This window comes from Adelges cooleyi, unplaced genomic scaffold (genome assembly GCF_023614345.1).
Source record: "Adelges cooleyi isolate 19-005CV unplaced genomic scaffold, UGA_ACOO_1.1 ACOO_flye_CR_arks_rails_tigmint_CR_PRNA_666, whole genome shotgun sequence".
NCBI classification, from domain to species: domain Eukaryota; kingdom Metazoa; phylum Arthropoda; class Insecta; order Hemiptera; family Adelgidae; genus Adelges; species Adelges cooleyi.
In genome coordinates this window covers 252,347-273,668 of record NW_026096367.1, presented here as the reverse complement: position 1 = coordinate 273,668, position 21,322 = coordinate 252,347, and the positions used below count along the sequence as shown (strand labels likewise).

The following is a 21,322-nucleotide window of genomic DNA, read 5'->3' as shown; positions in this document are numbered from 1 at the left end:
GGCGAGACAGCACGTGCCTATATAGCCCACACAATTAAATTGTATCCTAACACAATTATATTCAAGTTGTTGTTTTCCCGCTATTATCGAAAACCTGATTTGTACAATAATAAAAATGTATTCTAATTGCAGATGACTAGTAGATGATGGAGTGGTTGAAGCAAGTGGAAAATGTTCCTAATTAGATTACTTAATAGTTGTATGTGTGTAAAAGTTATCAATATTATAAATACCAGTATTGAACGAGGCAAATGCTTGTTTCTTTGTGATTTTTTTTTTAAAAAACATAATTGAGTTTAAATACCAAAATGTGGTAAGTACTTTTATGGGTCAGCTGCGAAGGTAAATTTTTTTGCTATTATTCTGATGTTCGTCAACAACCATATGAGCTGTGTAAATCGAGGGGACACAAATCCGTCTAACCTTGTAAGCAATTGGTCGACGCTTAAATTGGCCAACTCGGAATTTGCTCCCATGGCGCAATGTAATGTGTTATTTATTATGTTATCCAATCGTTATTATTATCAATTTAAATAAACCAGGACAGCGGAATACAGATGCACTGCAATCGTTCCAAAATTGAATATTAACAAAAATTGGCATAATAAATGCGTAAGACACTCATTTTCTCTGAGTTCATATGAATATTCTAAGCATTTTTTTTCCTAAACTTTTTAGTACATAGTTTACTACATTTTTCAATACATTGAAAATTTTTATCACCAATCCTCACAAGCCAAGAAGGGGGATTTTTGGTTTTTTTTTAATGGCAACATATGTTTTTAATTGCATACATTTGTAGACGAAAAATTTAACAATATGTTAGCGTTTGAATTTTTTATTTTCATTTAACCGTCCATTAGCTATGACTTTTTCCGCATTTTCCAATTGGCGATAACATTCTGACAACTAGGAAATGACTAGAAAACGGTTTTGGAAATAATGACAGACAAACGGTTCCTGTCTACAGATTACCTACCCTCTTTTTGGCCTATAAGGATTGATGATAACAATTTTCAAAATATTAAAAAATAGTCAAGGAAAACAAAATTCTGAAAATATTCCTCCAAGGGTTACCCCTCAAAATTGAATATTAATAAATCACAGTGATCGCTGTTGGAAATAAAAACACATTTGTATTGGAATTTTTTTTTTTTTGGAAATTTGTAAATTATATTAGGTACTTAGTATATATTATATATATATGTTGTAGTAAGAAAACGACTAATAATAATTATTATTAATAATACATTAATCTATAATACACACGACGAATGGGTACGCGATTATTAGAGTTAAAATTGCGAAAGGTGTACTCGGTCGGTGAGTGCTTGTTTTAAACGCTAATAGTTGTATAATTATTATTATTACTATTATAATAAAATGCTAAAAATCTATTATTAATACAATAATACAACACACCAGAAAAAAAACCGTCTCGTAATGACAATAATAATAATAATTAATATAATAATTACTGTAAGAAAAAACGTTATTTATATAATATTCAAATATATAATAATAAGGAAAGATTTCATTTTTTTTTTTTTTTTTATATATATAGGTATAACGAAAACAATAATTAAAACATTTCTACTCTCTACACATAAATGCTATCTCATAAATAGGTAATAATATTTGTTTTATATATATATATATAATTGTACACTTATTATTATAATTATAGAAACTTGAGACTGCTATTATATTGTACTCGTTTGTCCGGAGACAACGTATAATATATTTTTATTACTACTATATTAAATTTAAAAACGCTATAATAATAATTATAATAAGATACCTAATGTAATAAAATGTATATATATAAATCTAATTATCCTTAAAATACGGTGTTTTGTCAATGTATGTTTAGGTACACCGAGAATGTAATAAATTTGTAATTATTTTAATTTAATTTTTTTTTTTGGTCGATTTATGATTACATGTATTTTCTATTTTAATAATTAACGTATTATTTAGATAGGTACTTTTAACGCACGTTCGCCAACGGATTGGACTTGTTAAATTACAATAATACACTAAACTACAGTAATAATTATTCAACACTATTAGTTATGATAAAATATGTTATCATTTTGCAGCATACGGGAGCGAAGTCGTTGTAATATAATATTAATATATTATGTTAGGAAAAAAAAAGAGGTGGTCTTATTATTCGATGTAGTAAAAAAAAGTCACTTTGGACATTTTGTCAGAACACATTTTTTTTTTTTTTTTTGCCTTATTCCGCTAAAGTATAATAATAATAATATAACGTTAATTGTCTAAAATAGTCAATAATGGGCGGGCAGGTACCGCGTACGATTAGAAAACCAATATAGTATTATTGTGTGTTCATTCTATTACAACACAGACAGAGCTCTGATCGACCAGGCACTAACAACGGTACTAACCGGGTACCAGGTATTAACAATGCTCACACACATGTGTGTATTTAATTATCAGAGCTAATTGGTCGTTTGCACTCCTTGTCTCCTGCCAGTGTACCTATAGTCGGGTTAAGTCGTGCTAACTATATTCGAGGTTATGCGCATAGTGAAAACAAATATAGATCCCGCGCGGATTCCGCCATCTTGATTTCTGTCATGGAAAAAACGGTGTAATATAGTTTATTCCATGATAAAAATCTGACAAAATAGTTCATTTTGTGCGTACCAATTTTTTTATTTTATTTTATTTTATTTTATCACCGGTCAAAAAAAAAATCGATATCAACATTATGAAGTCAGAAACCATTGTCGAAAATCAAAACGGAATCAAAATGGCGGCATCCGGGGTGTATGCATGTCAGTTCTAAGGCGTACACGGTACGGGGGGGGGGGGGGGGTATCGCTCACACAATATATTAAAATAGTTTAATATAGAGGGTGTTATGTAAAGTTCTACCGAGCTTCAAATGAGACATTCATGATGCTCTATGGGTACAATAAATGGTATTCATTTTTTTTTTTTAATTTAAAAACTATTTAAAACGAAACTCGTATCTTATTCGCTAAAAATTGTTTAGCGAAAAAAATTATTTCTGACTTGAAATCGGGAGGAAAAATCGCGTTGAATTGATATGTAGTAACATGATTTTTTGGTATCTGGCCACACATACGTCCACAGGGTGGCCAAACAAATAACATGCGACACATCATTTAGTATAAAATAATTCTAAGGACACCAATGGATTGAGAATAAAATTCTAACCCAAAGTGATGTGTCACATGTCATATGTTGGTTTTGGTCACATGCCGGCCACTCATTGGCCACTCATTGGCCACTCGGCGGACGCAAGTGTGGCTAGATACCAAAAAAATCATGTTACATATCAATTCGATACGATTTTTTCTCCCGAATTCAAATCTGAAGTTATTTGTTTCGCACAACAATATTTTAATGATATACGAGTTCTATTTTAAATAATTTTTTATTAAATAAAAAAAATAAATACTATTTATTGTACCCATATAGAGCATCCAGATTGTCTCGTTTGAAGCTCGGTAGAACCGTGCATTACACCCTGTAGGTATGTTCGGAATATATAATAATATAATAATTATGTATAAAATGGAAACTTTATAGACTAAAAAAATGGAAGAATGGCAGAGGAATCGCGGCGTTTGGAAATATATTTTAGGCGGATTACATATTTTCGGGTGGGAAAAAAAGCGGATTTGACGCTTAAACGGGTGGCTGAAGCTTTCTGGTGGAGCCCGACGACTTGATCGAGGCACCGGTGGGGCCGCGCATGGGACTTACGGTGGCCGAAGATATCAACGGCGGTCCTCCGGCGCCGATGCGGTATCTCTTCAGCGAGTCGCGGCGGACCGTGTAGGATACCACGACCAGGGTAAGCACGAACAGGGTGGCAAGGCAGTTGATCACCAGGGGTTCCGCGGCGGCCGTGTGCAGTTTCTCGTTGACAATGCCGGCCAAGTTGAGGTTTCTGAAAACCGACAACGATTAAGTTCAAGCACATTCTAACGCGATTGATATAATATATACGTATACCGTCGCTGAAAATGCAACACCTCATATCTCATTTTTTTTTTTTTTTGCCAAATTAAGTTGGCCACACTGCAAAGTTGAGCGAAACGAGAAATGCGGTGTTGCATATCGACCGACGGTATGTGACGTTCATTGTAAAAGTTAATCATCTCATCGTTAGTGAATTTTGAAATAACAAGCTTATTTTTAATTAATTTCCAGGTAAGTATTCGTTCAGTGTTTAAAGATATGACGAGATGCGACTCATTTACAGAGTTACACCACTTTTACAATGAACGACCAATGTATTTACAAAACATACACCTTGACTTATGCATAATGTGTTTAGGCGTGAATATGTACACAGCAGCCTAAACCGTATTAGAGGAGCAGGGGGAGGTTAGCATAAGATTAGTATATTTCTTTTTTACACTCAAAAGGATGCTTAAGCACCCCTCTACGATTTTCAGCCCCGTGAGAACCTCAAAACGACGATTGTTAGTAAATGTTTTTAATTTAAGTGGTTCTGCATTCATTTAAAAATACTAATAATAATAACCCTCTCTCCCTTTGATAAAAGACCAAATATTTTCATTGTAGAAACAGTTGTCGTATTAAGTTTCCATACATTACCTGACTCTCAATAATTTTCAAACCTAGATTTTAATCGTTATTTCCCTTCACCAACTTAATAATATTTTTAATAATTATCATGTTTTTTGTCGAGTTAAGGGTTGAAAAAAAATTAACTATAAACAAAACGGGTTGTTACTTGTTTAAATTATTATTATTTGCTTTAGTAAACAATGAAGTGGAGGATGGTAACGTACAATATATTTTATACTAGTTTGTCACATCTCGACTACAACAAGAATTTGTAATTCATATTTTTCGGCTGTAATCATATTCATATTATCATATTATCTATTTTATTTTGATAAATCCTTAATTAGTCAGAGCTTTTGGGTATTATTAAAACGGTTACTTCTTATGATTTACCGCCAGAGATCAATAAATATTTAACAGTCATTTAGTCAGTACACATTAAGGAGTAGTCGACATGACGAACTAATATTTTTTCAACATTGAATACAATGGATTATGACGAATTGTACAAATCTAAGATGAATAAAATTATTTTACAAACTGCAAGCAATTTTACCAACTGTACACCAAAAAAAAAAAAAAACCTCCCGGTTAGTTTTATGTTTTTTTTTTTTTGTTAGTTCCAAATCCTCCAACTGCAACCGTATATGCAATAATAATAATGATTGTTAATTGCCAACACCAATCAACCACCGCATAATATTAGACATATAGCTGTAGATAATATTATTTGTAACGCTCACGTAATATAATAATAGTCGATCGGAAACGAAGGGGTTTAGCATGTGAATTGTTGTTTAGGAACGGAAACAAATATAATAACACTGGTAATGATGATATCGTATAAGGAAAAATATATAAATGCTGGGAAAGCAAAAGAGATCTGTATATATTATGGTCGAGTAGGTGTGTGTGTGTATACAATAGTATTATGTGATGGTAGTAGGATAAAAAAAATGGTAGGCGACAAGGACCGACTACTACACTCCGTTGGACGAGGAGACCAGTTGAAACGTGTGGCCGTTGAATTGTCTTCTGCTGTGCTTACTGGCCGACGATTTCAACATTACAAGGGCATACATGACCGACATGAGCGTCAAGACCAGTATCACGGCTAACGCGTTGATAACGGTCTGTTCCGCCGCGGATCTCTGCCGTTCGCTATAATATATATATTATTCACGTGGTCGGGTAAAGTTCAAATTGTTTTGTTTCGAGTAAAATAATTAATTAACGACGGTAAAAATAAATAATAAATATATGATGATAATGAACCGCTGTTGCGGCCGTCGTAACACGTACCCGTTGTTGGACGTGTAGACCACGGTGTCGGCGCGTTGCTGCAATCCGGTCAAACAAGTGCCTATGGCCAGGGTGAACGTGCAAAGGCCCAGGGTGGCGTGGACGGGTGCGAAGCACCGCAAACGGCAACGGGCAGTGGCGGCCCGGCAGCACAACAACACGACGAATGTGAACAAGCCCAAGATCAGCTAAAAAACAGTACAACGCAAGTATTCTTTTAGCCAACACCAACGACAAAGGCAGGTACAACACCTGGGTGGTCACAAGTCTGTACGTCTTCTACACTGTCTTGGCCTTACACGGCCAACTACATAATATGGTGTCGACCATCCTAGTCCACACATCTCCATAGAGTCCACACATCTCGACCTATTCCCTCTCATTTTCCCCGTTCAATTGATGCATCTCCTAGACACGTCCTCTCATGTATTCATTTCTTATTCTATCCTCCCTAGTCACTCCACTCGTCCATCCTGGCATTCTCATCTCCGCTACACTCATTCTCTGTCCCCTCTACTTCATCCATCAACAAGTTATCCTGTTTCTCACTTTTATTTTCATATCTACCATTTTTTTTTTAACTACCGATGCTAAGTACTTGAACCTATCAACCTCACCCATCTGCATTATCTGTCTTGCACTTGAACTTTCTCAAAAATCCAACACGATTGTCTCCGTTTTACTTCTACTCATTCTCAGTCTATTCCCTTCAAGCACTTCTCTACACTCTTCAAGTCTCTCGTCCATTACTAAAGAGAACAAGTAGGGGCTCAATTAAGATCACGGGTCTATACGGTTTAATAAAACTGAAAGTGATAAAATGACAATTTCAAATAAATGCTTCGTTGCGAATCTGTAATGGCAGAAACACAAAACATATAGATAAAACCATGGTTGTACCTAATGACAACAATGTGCTTAAAATATATTTCTAGTATTAGTGTGGATACGATTGTCTGGCTACACAACAATTTGTTGCTGAAACGGAAATGTTTGATGGATATGTGGAGTGAATAGATTAGACAAAATAAAGAATGCCATTTCAAGAGGAAGTTTTGGGGTTAAGCCAACATCAGGAAAAATGAGAAAACAGATAAAGGGTAAATGTAGACCAGAGAAAAATAAGGTGGGCAACAGAGGTGGGTGGAGTGAATAAAGACATTTTGATGGATAGTGTATTTGACTGGCAGACCCCACCATTTGTTCAAGCCAAGTGGAAGAAGAAATATTAAACATACACTGTCAGTGGCAATGTGAAAATGAGAGTTATGGAATAAACCCGCTCGATTATTCAACTTTTTGTTGATAATTTTCCGACAGCAATTCCTTTTTATGACATTTGTAAACATGTTTAATTCCTGGGTCAACAACAACAAAGCTATGAGGGGTATGAGTAATTTCGTTATTAGATACCGGATTTTTATGTTTTGTAAAAAATATTGGAAAACAACTTTTAGAAAAACAGTCTAAATAGTGGCAAATTCATTCGAGGTATTCTTTAAATATTGTATTACTGAACTGCAGTTAAAAAAACCTGGGATTGCCATTAACTGTTTTCCTTCAATTCTTTTAACCAAAGGGATAAGATCTGATTAAAAAAAAACTTAGTTATTTTCTCCGCTCCACGCTAAAACATTGAATTATGGAAATGTTATCTCTTATCACTTATCTCTTGTCTCTTATCTCTTATCACTTGTCTCTTATCGCGTGACTGTAAAAGTGTAACGCGAAAACAACGACATCAAATTTCTTGTATCCAGTCGGACAACATGATAAAATGTATGGCATTTTTTTTTTCAAAGATCTTTTGAGCTTTTGCCACCGATTTCTCTTGTCTTCTTACCTGCACTAAGAACAGAGAGTAAGTGAAAGTGCCCATCCAGCTGTGCACCGTGTACAAATGTGGCAGACGGGTAGAAGTGTGGTATTGGGCGGCCGCGAGGGCGCCTATGCACACGCACGGTATGCCGACCAGACTGTGCAGCAAAGAGTGTGTCAGCTTGAGATAAGACGTTTTGCATCCGGGTCCAGTGCACTTAGACGCCAATCGGTAAACGAGAATAGCTGGAATAGAAAATACAAATCAAATTCAATAAATCAACAAAACGTTTTGGATTACACGTTTTACCAGCCCTGTGAATAGGGCTGGTTGTTAGGTCGACTATATACAATACGTAAGGAAGGGGGTTTTTTTTTTTCGACACCAATATGATGTCTTATGGCTTCCCCAGCCAGCCGGTTCCGTGGTTACACAAAGGGGGGGGGGGGCAGGGGATAGCGTGACAAGGGGGAATCGATCATTCCTGTAAAGGTAAATGTTATCAGATAATTAAAATAAGCGACAGAGAATCATCCGAAGACACAGGACACGTTTACCGTGATAAAGATGGAAGAATTTTTTCGTCAACGAGTCACATTAAAGCCACCGACCTCCCTTAAAAAAAAAAAAGAAAAAAAACTGCCCTCTAGGAGAGGTGCACGGCGGGGAGGCGTTTATTTGTTTATCACGTGTGAGTCATCCGTCATAATAATATACACCAACTATTATGGATTGTCGCATTTAACGAGGTAGTACATCATGACAGGTACGCGGTTTAATAATATCACCCCTTTGAGTGAGGTATACCACGCGACGTCATCGCCCTTTCCCACCACGAGGGACGTTCACAAGGGTGCGTGGGTGTATAGTGTGTATACTTTGCAGTTGTAAAATAGTCGGTAATTCTAGAGTAGAGAAAAAAACAAATCTATTATTTATTACAAGCGATTATGTCGCACGAACAACGACGTCGTTATGTCTTAATACTTGTAAAGCGATACATCAATAAAAACCCATATACACTTTGTGTGTGTGTCCTTCGAGGACTTACCCGTTGCATTGTATATTTAGTTAATACCTACTGCTGGGTGCTACTCTGGAGAAGTTTTCAAATATAAAAATGTATACATAAATTTTAAAATATAACTATACACACTAAACGCAGGTGCGTACAGTTTTAATTATTCAGTGTAGTCGTTTTGGATGTCTATGAAAATACACAAATTGTACATTTCAATCTATTTATAACACAAAAAAGAAGGTACAAGTTATTTGTAATTGTTTGCAATAACTCAAACTCATCAAAAACCATATTAGGTACATAGGGCACATTAAATTGTACTCTGTAATCAAATTACAGATATTATAACAAGTTAAACAAGTATAATAAATAAAAATCGACACTTAATAAAAGTGGCTAGTCCTACCAAAGTATTATTTTAATGCAAATGTTATTAACCGAAATAAAAATAGGTAACGTTAGTACAATAAACTGAATTCGAAAAATCTAGGTGTTGAAATGGGACACCCCGTAGATAATCAGTGCTTAACGGATTTTGTTACATTAATGCTAGCCGGTGTACCTAGTAATTAATACTCTTTGTTAGTGTATTGCTATATATGCGCGGTAGAGATTTTTGTGGCTCACCTACACCAAACGTTGTATTGTTTTTTTTTTTTTATTGTTAAATTATGCACTCTGTTTAAGTCGGAACAGTGTTTTTTATTGTCAAAACTCTTACGTTGGTAATTGTTATTATAGTATACAGCGTGTATCACAATTGACTGTCAGGTTTAAGAAGTTGTGATTTGTTATTGGGAAAAAAAACATAGCATAAAAAATGAATAATAACATGTTGAAAATATTGTATGTCAAATCTAAATAATAGTATACCATCATTTGACAGCGTTATGCAAATTGAGCGATTTCAAATAATAATTGTTCTCAATTAGCTCAAAGTTATTTACTGAATTAACCCACACAATATTATATTGCTGGGACTTGACATTTGCCGTTTGTGTCAGTCAGAACTATGATTGGCGTTTCTAACGCTTTGGTGTTTTAGGTCATTCAATACAGTTGAAATTTTGGAAAATAAATTGAGGATGTGCCAGGGGCGTAATTTCCTTGAAAAAAATAGGGTTGCACGATTAAGCACTGTAAATATTGAAAAATCCCATCTCATCACTACTTTTGGTATATGAAACACAAACAGATTAGATTAGGTTCAAGTTTGTTTTGGATAAGATAGGTAAGACTAGGTTTGGTTTAGATTAGACTTAGGTTAGAGCATTACCATGAACACATAATTGAAGTGAGTGGGTATGGTTTTTCTTGTTAATTAAAATGTCTTCCCATACAGGTACTATAAGACGGATTCATGATGCACTAACGAGGGTTAGTAGAAAAAATGTCTCTTTAGCTATTTTTAGTTTTGTTATTTTATTGTGATGCCCATGGTAACCGTGGTATGTATGGTAACCGTGGTATGTGTGATAACCGTGGTACGTTTGAGAGAAGAGTTCAAGCATGTTTGGACAACAATGGCGGCAAATTCGAACATCCCGAATAAAACAATCTCAAAATGTATCTTTATCTTTGTTTTTGTCTTTGTCTTTAACATTATCATTAGCATTACCATTACATTGTCCGTTATCTTAATCGTTAACGTTACCACGTTTTCTATGTATCACAAAGACAAAAAACATATGGTTACCACACCTACCATGGTTACCATGGATATCTATATATCTATAGGTACTCACAGAATCCGGTGATGGTGACGAATCCGGCCGTCATCATGGTGGGGTGCAAGTTGAAACGTCTTTCGGCCAGGCTGATCTTCTGGGACGCGTTCTGAGAGACGGGCGGCTGGGCCGTGGTGGTCGTGGTGAAAAAGGACTGATCGGCAGGCTGTTGAGACCCGTTTTGCAGCTGATAGGTGAACACGCCCACGTGTAGGATCTCCTTGAAGCTCGGCGGTGGCCACGGGAACCACGACGAACCGCCGGCGGCCGCGGCCGGCGTGGTGTCGTATCCGCCGCGGAACGCCACTGTCCAGTAAACGGTGCCGGCCGTGCAAGCGATCAACAGCACGGCGCAGAGCACGGTGAGCAGCACGTATTCCGTGGTGGCCGGACATCCGGTGGCCCCGGAGGAGTACCTCTGCGCAGCGGCCGAGTTGCCGTCCTCTCCGGTTGTTCCATCAGCCCCGGCCGTCGAGTACTTAGACCTGTATACGCCATAGAGTAAACCATATATCATTGGGTAAATATAGAGTAAAATATAGGGGAAAAAAGCCAGTACAGTGGGGGGGGGGTGGGGCATAGTGGGGACGGAGATGTCACGGGTCTACAGGTTTACCAGTTATAGCGGTTTAGAAGATATCGCGGGACCAGCAGTGATGTACTTAAAATTTAACATTTAGTCTTGTGCGGGGTGGATACGTGATAAGGGTTGGTCTATAAAAAGATACTGTCATAGTTACCCCCCATACATCGTAGTTAACAATATAATGAAAATCATTCACACATAGCAACCTAGAAACAACCGACTACGGCCGAAGTGTAAATTTACACTATTTTTGGTGTTTTTCTTTAATAAAAAAAAATTTTTGACTACAGATTTTTGAGAAAATTGTACATGTTATAGTTCCATTTTAGATATCTACCTTCGGTGTAATTTTCAGATCTAAATCTCTAAAACTTTGCTTGAAAAAGTGAAATAAAGAAAAAAATTCTATCCCTTCTAGGGGAAAGGGCTTAGGATAGTTTTTAGGTTTGTTAATGTTTATCGACAGTACTATGTTTGAAGAACAATCCATATAAGTTTGGAACTTTTTCGACTATTTTTAAAAAAGTTATAGAGCATCGTAATTTTAAGTTGAAAAATTTGTACATTTTTTGGGTGTTTTTCTCGATTTTGATGGGGAAGGGGTGTCTTTTTTAAATTTTGGCCTACTAAAGAACCTTCCAGGTATGATTTCTCATATATAATGTTGCTACATGAAGAAATCGGTTTAGCGGCTTACGAAATATCGTGGGTCCAGACACAAAAATAAAAACACATCATTGTAAAAACAATACCTTCTCAACTCCGCACCGAAGCTAAAAGATGAACTAATGTGCAGTATGGGCAAATTAAAGCGCCGAAAATATTGTAAGACCACACAAAAGAAAAATAATAAATCTTCATTGTTGAGCGGTTAGTACTATATATATTATGATAAAATATGTTTTTATTATTTATCTTAACGTATTATTGTTTTTTTTTTTTTTTAAAGACACTTATTTCTTTACTTTTAACTACTATAATAGTGGACTAGGAGTGATAAAACAAGGAATGTACATAAAAGATAAAATTTGAAACATTTGTATTTTTGTAATGCCCGGGTCAATAATAATAAAGCTATACTCGGTTAAATTATTTTCATTATTAAAGACCGGATATGTATGCTTTAAACATAGGTTAAAAAAATGTTGAATATCTTAAACAAATTATACAATGATACCCATGTATTGATCAGCCCTTAAATTAATGTCACAGCTGGAAAGTCAATGATTTGCCGAGATAATCTTTTTTTTATTAAACGCTTATTAAAATTATTTTCAAATTATATAGCAAAAATACGTTGTTAGTTTAACTCATTTTTTTTAATACTTAAATTGTACTATTTAGTTATTTAGCAAACATGTTTGTTAAACGAATAGAAATTTCTCATTTCGTTTGAATAACATTTTAAAACAACGTTTACCACGTCGATGTCGTTATGTAGACTTTGTTGATTTTTAATTTTTGGAGAATTATTTCAAACATATCTTTTATTATTTTATTCAAATTCAAATCTACCTGTATGTGTTATTATCTTGTATTGTTCAAATATCTATCATCTCACTGTTAGCTTTTTTTTTTCCTATTCACAACAAGTTATCAACATTTTGAATTGATTTCAATTACCGTTTATTACTTGATGTTTTAATCATCAAAAAAGATAATTAGATATTATTTATTTCCCCCCTTTTTTTTTTTTTGTTTTTTTTGTTTCATTGATATTGTCACTTTCAAGTGCCGTTCTGCAAAGTGCGCCGATTATATTCGGATGAAATAACCGAGTTCCAGTGAAATACTCGTCCACCTTCGCGAAACGACAACACTCCAATGGGTTTATCGTTGAAATACCTAATTATCGGTTTTGTTTGAGTATCAACCGAGGGTGTTTAATACGTGACGATATTGCCAGTTCCGCCTGAACGGGCCAAAGGGGACTTGAGTGTGTCAAAAGCACTCTTAGGCTGTTGCCGGCGGATTGATCTCGAGTGTGCGGGGAACGCACGGGGGCGGACGGAAGGCGACCACCGCGCGGTAACCGCCGTGAAACGCGCGACAACCGGGCCGAATGAGATGCTGTTCACGCTTGGTCACACACGGAGAACGCGGGCTAAACGCGCCGGTAAACGCCGCTGTAACAACACAATAGTTGGCTAATAACGCGACGTTATGGTACGCGGCTTTTCCGCCGTTGGCCGTTAGTCGGTTTGGCTCAAAAGTAGTAATTTACCGAATTTATCCACACAATATTACATTGCTGGGACTTGACATTTATTTGCCGTTTGTGTCAGTCAGAACACAGTTATGATTGGCGTTTCTAACGCTTTGGCGCTTCAAAAAAATTGGGGGCGTGCATGATTGAAAAACGCTGTAAATATCCTGAAAAATCCCATCTCATCACTACTTTTGGTATATGAAACACAAACGGATTACATTAGGTTCGGGTTTGTTTTGGATGAGACGGGTAAGGCTAGGTTTGGTTTAGGTTAGAGCTAACTTTGTGACATCAAGCGACGAGTGGTGCAGAAAATAAGAGCTGGTAGGAACATAGAAGATAGAAGTGAGGAGTGAACAAGGCAGGTAAGAAGAGGAGAAAGGGAACATCAGAGGGAAGGAAAAAATAGAAGAGAGATGGAAGAGGTGTGGAGAAGAGAGGACAGATGAGAAAAATTACCATGAACACATAAGTTGAAGTGAGTGGGTATGGTTTTCCTTGTTAATTAAAATTACTTCCAATACAGGTACCTCAGGTACAAAAATAAACCAAGTTAAAATATATAATACCCTAATGACCGTATCCGAATTTATCCCACACAGTATTGTACTGCCGGCACTTGCCTAGGTTGGTAAGTAAACGAACATTAGGTCCCCAATATTGATCAACAGCTGGGTATCAACATATTGTACTAACTGATTCGTTCTGATTCGGTTATATTAATTATTAAAATGTGAAAAAAAATCATAAACAATATTATAATTGCTTATATTATTATGATAAACCGGTTAAAACAAAAAACACTAAAAACCGTTTAGCAAAAAGTTGTAATTTGTTATTAGAAGAAAAAAATAACAACATGTTGAACATATTTATGCATGTCAATTGGAAATTAAATAAATTGAGCGAGTCCAGCTAATATCTAATATTGTTCTCGGTTAGCTCAAAGTAATTTACTGAATTTATCCACACAATATTATATTGCTGGGACTTGACACATAGGGAAAAAACACCTACTAAAAGTGCAAGTTTTGAAAATTGAGAATTAAGAACTGTTAGATGAAATAATTCCTCGATTTTTGCTTTATTCTAAAACAGTAGGTATTATTATATAGACATAGTATTTTTGACATTTTTTAACGCTTTGTTATTTTCTCGCTAAATCCCAATAAAACGCGATATCCAACAAAATTTGTATTGTTGCAATTTTGGCAAAGACTGAATAAAGTGGGAATCCTTAAGCACTGTAATTATTTAACCCATCTCCTCACCACTTTTGGTATAAATCTCAAACAATTTTTTATATGAATGGTTCAGGTTAGATATGGATAAGACAGGTAAGGTGGCGATCAGGGTTGCTCAACCGGATGTAAGACAGTTATAAGGAGAAAATAGGTATGTAATGAAATGGGAAAGTCAGAGCATGCGAACAGATTGCTAAAAAAAAAAAAAACAAGTCCATAGGTACTCGTTTTGCGCGTAAGGGATTGTGGTAAACACATTTTTTTCCCCAAAGTATTGAATAATACAGCAGTAAGCCGTGTGACTAGCTACCCCTATAGTGTAGGGGAAAGTTTTGCCAGTAAATCAGATGTCTTACATCAGCCTGTATTGAGGGCAACAAGAGGCGCGGCCGCCGAGTCTGTGCGGCTGGTACAGCGCGGTAGGTACAGCGTGGCACGCGCGCGCGCGTTAACAACAGTTTCCGCCCTCTTTACACAATCCGCCCCAGTCCGTATGTATTATAAGCGGCAAAATACCACATTGTCTTTGTGCGAATAATTCATGTCTTGTGTGTGTGTGTAAAATATTTTAGCTATAGAAATCTATAAAAATCTTCTTACCTGAGAGACTGCACTTTATTTGACCAACAATTTATATATATATTTTGAAATATAGCGCACAAATGTGGGCATAATTGGTGTACACGAAGCATAATTTATCATTTATCAAATTAATTAAATCGATTAAAACGTATATACCTACAGAAAAATTACACAGGGAGATATAAAGGTATAAGCTAGTGCATTTCGATTCGGTTTAAACTAATCATCGACTAGTATTGAAAATTATTTTCATTTCGCCTGTTAATCGCCCCATACAAGGGTAACAGCTATGGCAATAGATTTATAATAATATTATAGGCGATCCACCCTAATCGTATCCCCCATCCCAATATCAAGCACATTGTTGCCTTTAGACACGGGTGCACAATGCTCTTATCTAATGTTCGCGTTTCTGGCAAGTTTGATTTTATCACTGAAATAATTCACACTCCAATACGTTGGTGGGAATTTGGGGGTGGTGGTCTTAGGATTCTAAAAACCTAAAATCAGCGCTACTTTGAAATTTTTAAGGTTTTTAGTATCACAAGCACCGTCTCCCCCACCCCATTTCCGCCAATGTCCCGACGCGGAGGCTTTTTTTTTAATTACAATTATTATTTAAATATATATATATATATACAGGTTATAACGTCCTTCGGTTTTATCAGTTTCCTCTGGATATAATATACAAGAAAAAAACAATATCTATATATATATATATATATACCCGAACACTACGCGCTGACACAAAAAGACTTTCACGAAGATTTCCTTATTGTATTTTTTTTTTTTTTTTTGGGTGGTTTTTTTATACACACTTCACTTGAATAATAACATACAATATAACATCCTATCGTTTCGCATCCTCCCCTCTTCCTCTGCCCTCCCCTCCCCCACCCCACCCCTCTCGAATCGGTCGACACCATGACCGCCGGTAGCTTCTTCTTCTTCTTCTTCTTCTTCTTACGGATTGTGCGTTGTTGTTGTTGTAGGAGGTTTTTTTTTTTTTTTTGTGTATTTCCCTCACTTTTTGGTTATGCATGCTCGATTATCGAGACCGCGACTGTGTGGCTGTCGCGGTGGAGAGAAATCGTGAAGAGTATTTAAAAAATAATAGATAATAGGTAATAGTAATAATAATGAAAAAAAAAAGGACAAAATCAAATATACAAAACAAAAACCGCCGTTTTTTTTCCCCCCTCGAGGATTTCCTGTCGCCTGAGCGCGCGCGACCGACACCGTCGTCGACGGGTTAACGAACTCCTTCGATTTGCCTACATATATCTCTGTCGAATTTACCTATATATAGGTATATTATATATTTTATATTTTATATTATAATATAATATAATATATTGTACGGCCACTATAGTACAGTATAGTCCTATACGTGGTGGACGTGGTGTGTCAAAAAAAAAAAAAAAAATGCCTATACCTTGGAAAATATTCGGGTTGGGTCGTTGTTTAACGAATGATAGTAATTATTATTACACTGCGCTATTGTATCAATAAAAAGCGTCTCGTTTTTTATTCATCGTCGTCGTCGCCGTCGTCATAATAAAATATTATTATTTATTAGGCACGAGGAGGTGTTGTTGTTGTTTGCGAACATAATAACCTAAGTGCCGTTTGTGTATAACCGAGTAAAAGTATACACTATATAGGTGTAACACACTTTGATTGATTATGATGTGCTCAGCCCCGAAAAGTGTTTGTATAGACGCGCGCCTACAGGTAAAAAGCGTTAAAAAGGTTAAAGGCCTCCTTTTTTTACCAAGTACACGAATCGACGGTTGTTTTTCGCATACACACAACCGCTGTATAATATGCGAATTCGACGACAGTTAAACGCCCTTTGAATACCAAATAATTATAACAATAGTTCATCGACACCGATACCGCCGCCGCCATAATAATAATAATAACAAAAAATAGGTAATTTATTAACATTAAAATCTCTATCGGTTTTTAATTTGCACTTATCTCGTTGAAAAAAACAGATTGTTTTGTTTTTTAACCCCTTTTTTAAAAGCGTTTCTACCTTTCAAACGTGGTCGGCTAGTATTATACATTATGTCACCCTTATAATATTTGATTTTTACCTACAAAGATGGCCCGTATTTTCGATTATTCAACGGCAACGCCTGAGTAAAATATTAGAATAATATATCATTTTTTTTGGATTGCACATTCATTAATTCGACTGGTAAAAGTGTGTATACCCTTAGTGCGTTCGAATAAAAAAAAACCTTTAGAATTTTTATTGTTGGCTTACATTGAATAGAATCTGGGCCAGTGGGGTTAATATTGTGGAAAAAAAACAAACAAACAAAATAGGACAAATGTAAAAAGCATGCAAATGGTAGCAAGTATCTGGTGCACCTATTGTGAAAACTTTGTGTTAAGTATTAAACCATTGGGAACAATCGCCTTTAATCAATTTATGAGATTGTACTATTCTAACAACTCAAAAGTGATCACACACAAGAATGACAAGCACCTTAAGAGATAAATATTTAAAAGTGAGTTTGTATATACATATTGTATATTATGTGTATACTATTTTTTTTTTTTTTTTTAAGAGGTCTTCGAGCAATTTTTCAATAAAAACTTAACGCTCCCGGCCAATTTAACAAATTTCAAAGGTGGTACTTATGGTGTATATTTTATCATATTAATTAACACCGTTTTGTTATCGTTAAGTATATTATTGAAACGACCTCGACGCAATATACTGCTACTGCTGCTGCAGTCGGAAGTCTCATGATACCGTGTGCACTATATATATGTATATAAATATTAATAAAAATATATATTATGATGGGACACGTCGACCTACGTATACCCTATACATATATGTATACAATAAATATAATGCAATTGACATCAATTAGTGTGCACACACACACACACACACACAAGGCACCCGGTTACCTCCGGATCGACACTATACACAGAGTTTCCCACGAGTATTATATGATATTATGTACCCTACTGTACTCTCCTATCACCTCTGGTGTGTACCGGTAAATAAATATATACATATACAGATTTATAAATGTGTACACGCAAGTACCACAGCTCGGTGGAAAACGCCAAAACTATATGGGGGGGGGCTGTTCCCCCGAATTAAAACGCCAATATATAATGCACTCACTTGTAATGACCCGTTCCGGAACTGCTCGACTTGGATTTGGCCATGACAATAACAACAATAATAATAACAATATGAACGGCGAAAACAGAGAGAGAGAGAGAGAGAGATGTCCTTTGCGGGGGTAGGGTTACTTTTTGGAACGAAGACTTGTTCTCTTATTGTGGTGGACTTAACATGGCATACGGTCGTCACTGTCGGTGACACTGTCTCGAGAGGAGGATCCGTACGCGATTAATGGCGTTTTTTTTTTTTTTACTGCCAAAGACACGGAAAAAAAACAAACACACACACAGCGCCTATACCTCGTATACCGGCTATTGTTATTGTGTATTTAAATTATCAATCAGAAACGAGACACGAGACACTAGCACGGACAGACACACAGAGACACTAGCCGGTGGTGGTGGTCGGGTCTACCAGTCGACTACTGCCAGCAGCAGATCAACCGCATCGCATCGCAGTTGCTGTTTAGCTAATAAGTGTAACAAACATCCGCCTCTCCGTTCCACCTCTCTCTCACGGCACGGCGATTTCACATATACGGTTAGGTTTTTTTTTTTTTTTGTTTTTTTGTTCCTATACAGTCGCAGTTGCACAACCCGCGAACCCACCACTATTGGCCCGGGTACTGTCGAATAATAATAATAGAGCACAATAGTCAATGCAAACGCGAAGCAAAAGCGTAAAAAAATCAGCCAAAAACTAGCGCCCCCCCCCCCCGGCGCGGAGGGTGTGCAACGTCCCAAAACGGCGCCCCGTCGACGGTTTCCCAAAAACATATATACATTCCTCAAAAAGAAGGGTGGTGGTGTAATATTATATTTTTTACCCTTTGTTTTTTTTGGACGGTTCGACCAGTACGCTATATAAACGACTTTGTAGAACACCGTGCTCTTCCCTCCTCCCACCTCGGGCAAATGGCGCCACTTTTATTCCAACGATGATGTCTCCATTCAATCGAAAACGGTATTAGTAGTAGCAGCAGTAATACCGTGATAATAATAAGACAAATATTTTACAACGTTTTGGTCGGATCACGAAAAAATTGAAAAAATATTATGTTTTCAGTTTAACACATTGTTTTTTATTGTCATCGTTAATAATTATTCTGGAGGCTAGACAATACACACACCAGCAATACATACATAGTCATATAGTGTAACTTGAGGGACGTTTTTCAGCTCTCTCCCCCCCCCTTTGTACCCGCACCTGGTCGTTATTGTTTATAAACGCTAGATATACCCATGAGTTTTGCTGGGGTGTTGTTTTCCATACAACAGTGTCCTAACGTTTAATTATTGAGTTTTAGGGCGAAAAAATCGCCTATATATTATTTTCGGGTCTTAAAAGGTTACTTTTGATTGCCAACCGAAATTGTGTGATCAACACACCGTTATTGTATTTCCATCGATATAATATTTTATGCTTAGAATTTAATTTTCGTCATCTTTGTCGGTGAACAAAAACGCGATTTTAAACGTTAAAATTTGGGTTTTGTGAAAAAAAAAAGAACATTGACATTGTCTGCGAAATAATCCAAAACTCACTTGTCTTTCTTGGGCTCGTCTTTCTTGGCTTTGTCCTTCTTCTTGTCCTTTTCCTTCTTGCCGTCCGCCGCAGGCTGTTCCGCCTGTCCGCCGCCTTTGGCCGACTCCGGTGCCGCCGCGGCGGCCGCCGTCGCTCCGCCGGACATGCTGACCACCGGCACGTTGCGGTCGTCGGCCGGCTGCGGCGGCTGCTGCTGCGGCTGCTGATGCTGTTGCGGCTGCTGATGGCGCGGCGGCGGCGGCGTGCCGTCGTCCCTGTCCACCAGCGGTATGATGACGCTGTCCCGGCCGATGTCCCGGACGTATTCGGCGGCGCCGCCGTCGTCCATGGTGGCCGCCTTGGTGGCGTTCGTCTTGTGCACCGGCGACACGGGAGACACGGTAGAGCCTGTGCCCGTGGTGGTGTCGTCTATTCCGCCGGGCGTACGCAAATCGTCGTCGGGTTGCGCTAGCGGTGCCTCGCCGTGGAACGACGGGGGCGGCGGCGGCGTAGACATCATCATAGACGACGGCGGTCGGCTGCCGTCGTCGTCATCAATCATCATCGCGTTCGAATCCATTTGGGTTCAACAAAACAAAACAAAACGATTACCCGCGATATTATACGCTAGTAGGTATACAAAGCGAAACGGTGTAGGCAGTGAAAGGAAGTAACTTTAACAACAGTGCGAATGAAAACAAAAACGTAAGTAGTGTTTGTGTAGACTTGAGCGCTTTTTGAGCAAAACAGATTAAATATTGTTGTTGTGGCGTTGTATTTTCAACAGAAAAACGTGCGACCGCAACCGGACGATAATAATCCGCGACGATGCTGCACGACACGTTGTCCCGCGAATTTCGACGACGGCTGTGGCGGCGGCGGCATAATAATAACAATAATAATAAAGATATTATTATGGGCGGTTATTTTTTTTTTATTTTACCGCGCGCGTCCGAAATCAATTATTATTATGTTATTGCGTTATCGCCGAAATCGACAAAAACCAAAAACCGTTATTATTACAAACCCGAAAAAAAAAAAAACAAAACACTGACCGTACGGTACGGCACGCACGCACGTAATAATACGTTTGTACGTTACACGCGATAATGATAATACGAGACCGTGTGTGCGCGCGTACGACTGCAACAACTGTCGGTTAACCGCCGCGACGGCAGCGGATGTAATATTAATGTATTAGGGCGGTTGCTCCCGCTTTCTCGGGCGGTCGTCGTGTGTAATGACAATGATATTATAATATATATTTCTACTATTACACAATAGCGCGCGCAATGCGAACCCGGGGACGACGCGGCTACAAACACTACTGGCCGCGCGTTATGTGCGGTGTATCCGCCGCTGGACCGCCGCCGCCGCCACCGCATCCAGGGGGTGGTAGTGACTGGCGGCGGCGGCGGCGGCGGCATAGGGGAGGGCGAGTTATCGGGCGGCCGGGACCCGCGATGCCTGTGCACGTCGGCCCGGGTTCGGCTCCCGGGAAGCTGCGCGCGGACCGGGATCCTCCGTCATCGATTCCGCCGCCGCCGCC

The 21,322-nt window shown here is 37.6% G+C and overlaps 1 protein-coding gene across 2 annotated transcripts; it reads right to left on the bottom strand.

Annotated features, from left to right (window-relative positions):
* Nucleotides 1–1,555: 1,555 nt before the first annotated feature.
* Nucleotides 1,556–21,090, bottom strand: LOC126845072 (uncharacterized). Of its 2 annotated transcripts, XR_007686683.1 has the most exons (6): nucleotides 19,794–21,090; nucleotides 10,487–10,953; nucleotides 7,745–7,965; nucleotides 5,902–6,089; nucleotides 5,343–5,760; nucleotides 3,831–3,952 (listed from the first exon to the last, which is right to left on the bottom strand). XR_007686683.1 is itself a non-coding variant. In XM_050583635.1 (5 exons), exons 1-5 carry the CDS (start codon nucleotides 20,351–20,353, stop codon nucleotides 3,688–3,690), a joined length of 1,701 nt encoding a protein of 566 aa, XP_050439592.1. In that variant the 5' UTR covers nucleotides 20,354–21,090; the 3' UTR covers nucleotides 1,556–3,687. The 2 variants fall into 2 exon arrangements, 1 of the variants encoding a protein (XP_050439592.1); XM_050583635.1 differs by lacking the exon at nucleotides 5,343–5,760 and having other exon boundaries at nucleotides 1,556–3,952.
* Between the last annotated feature and the right edge of the window lie 232 nt (nucleotides 21,091–21,322).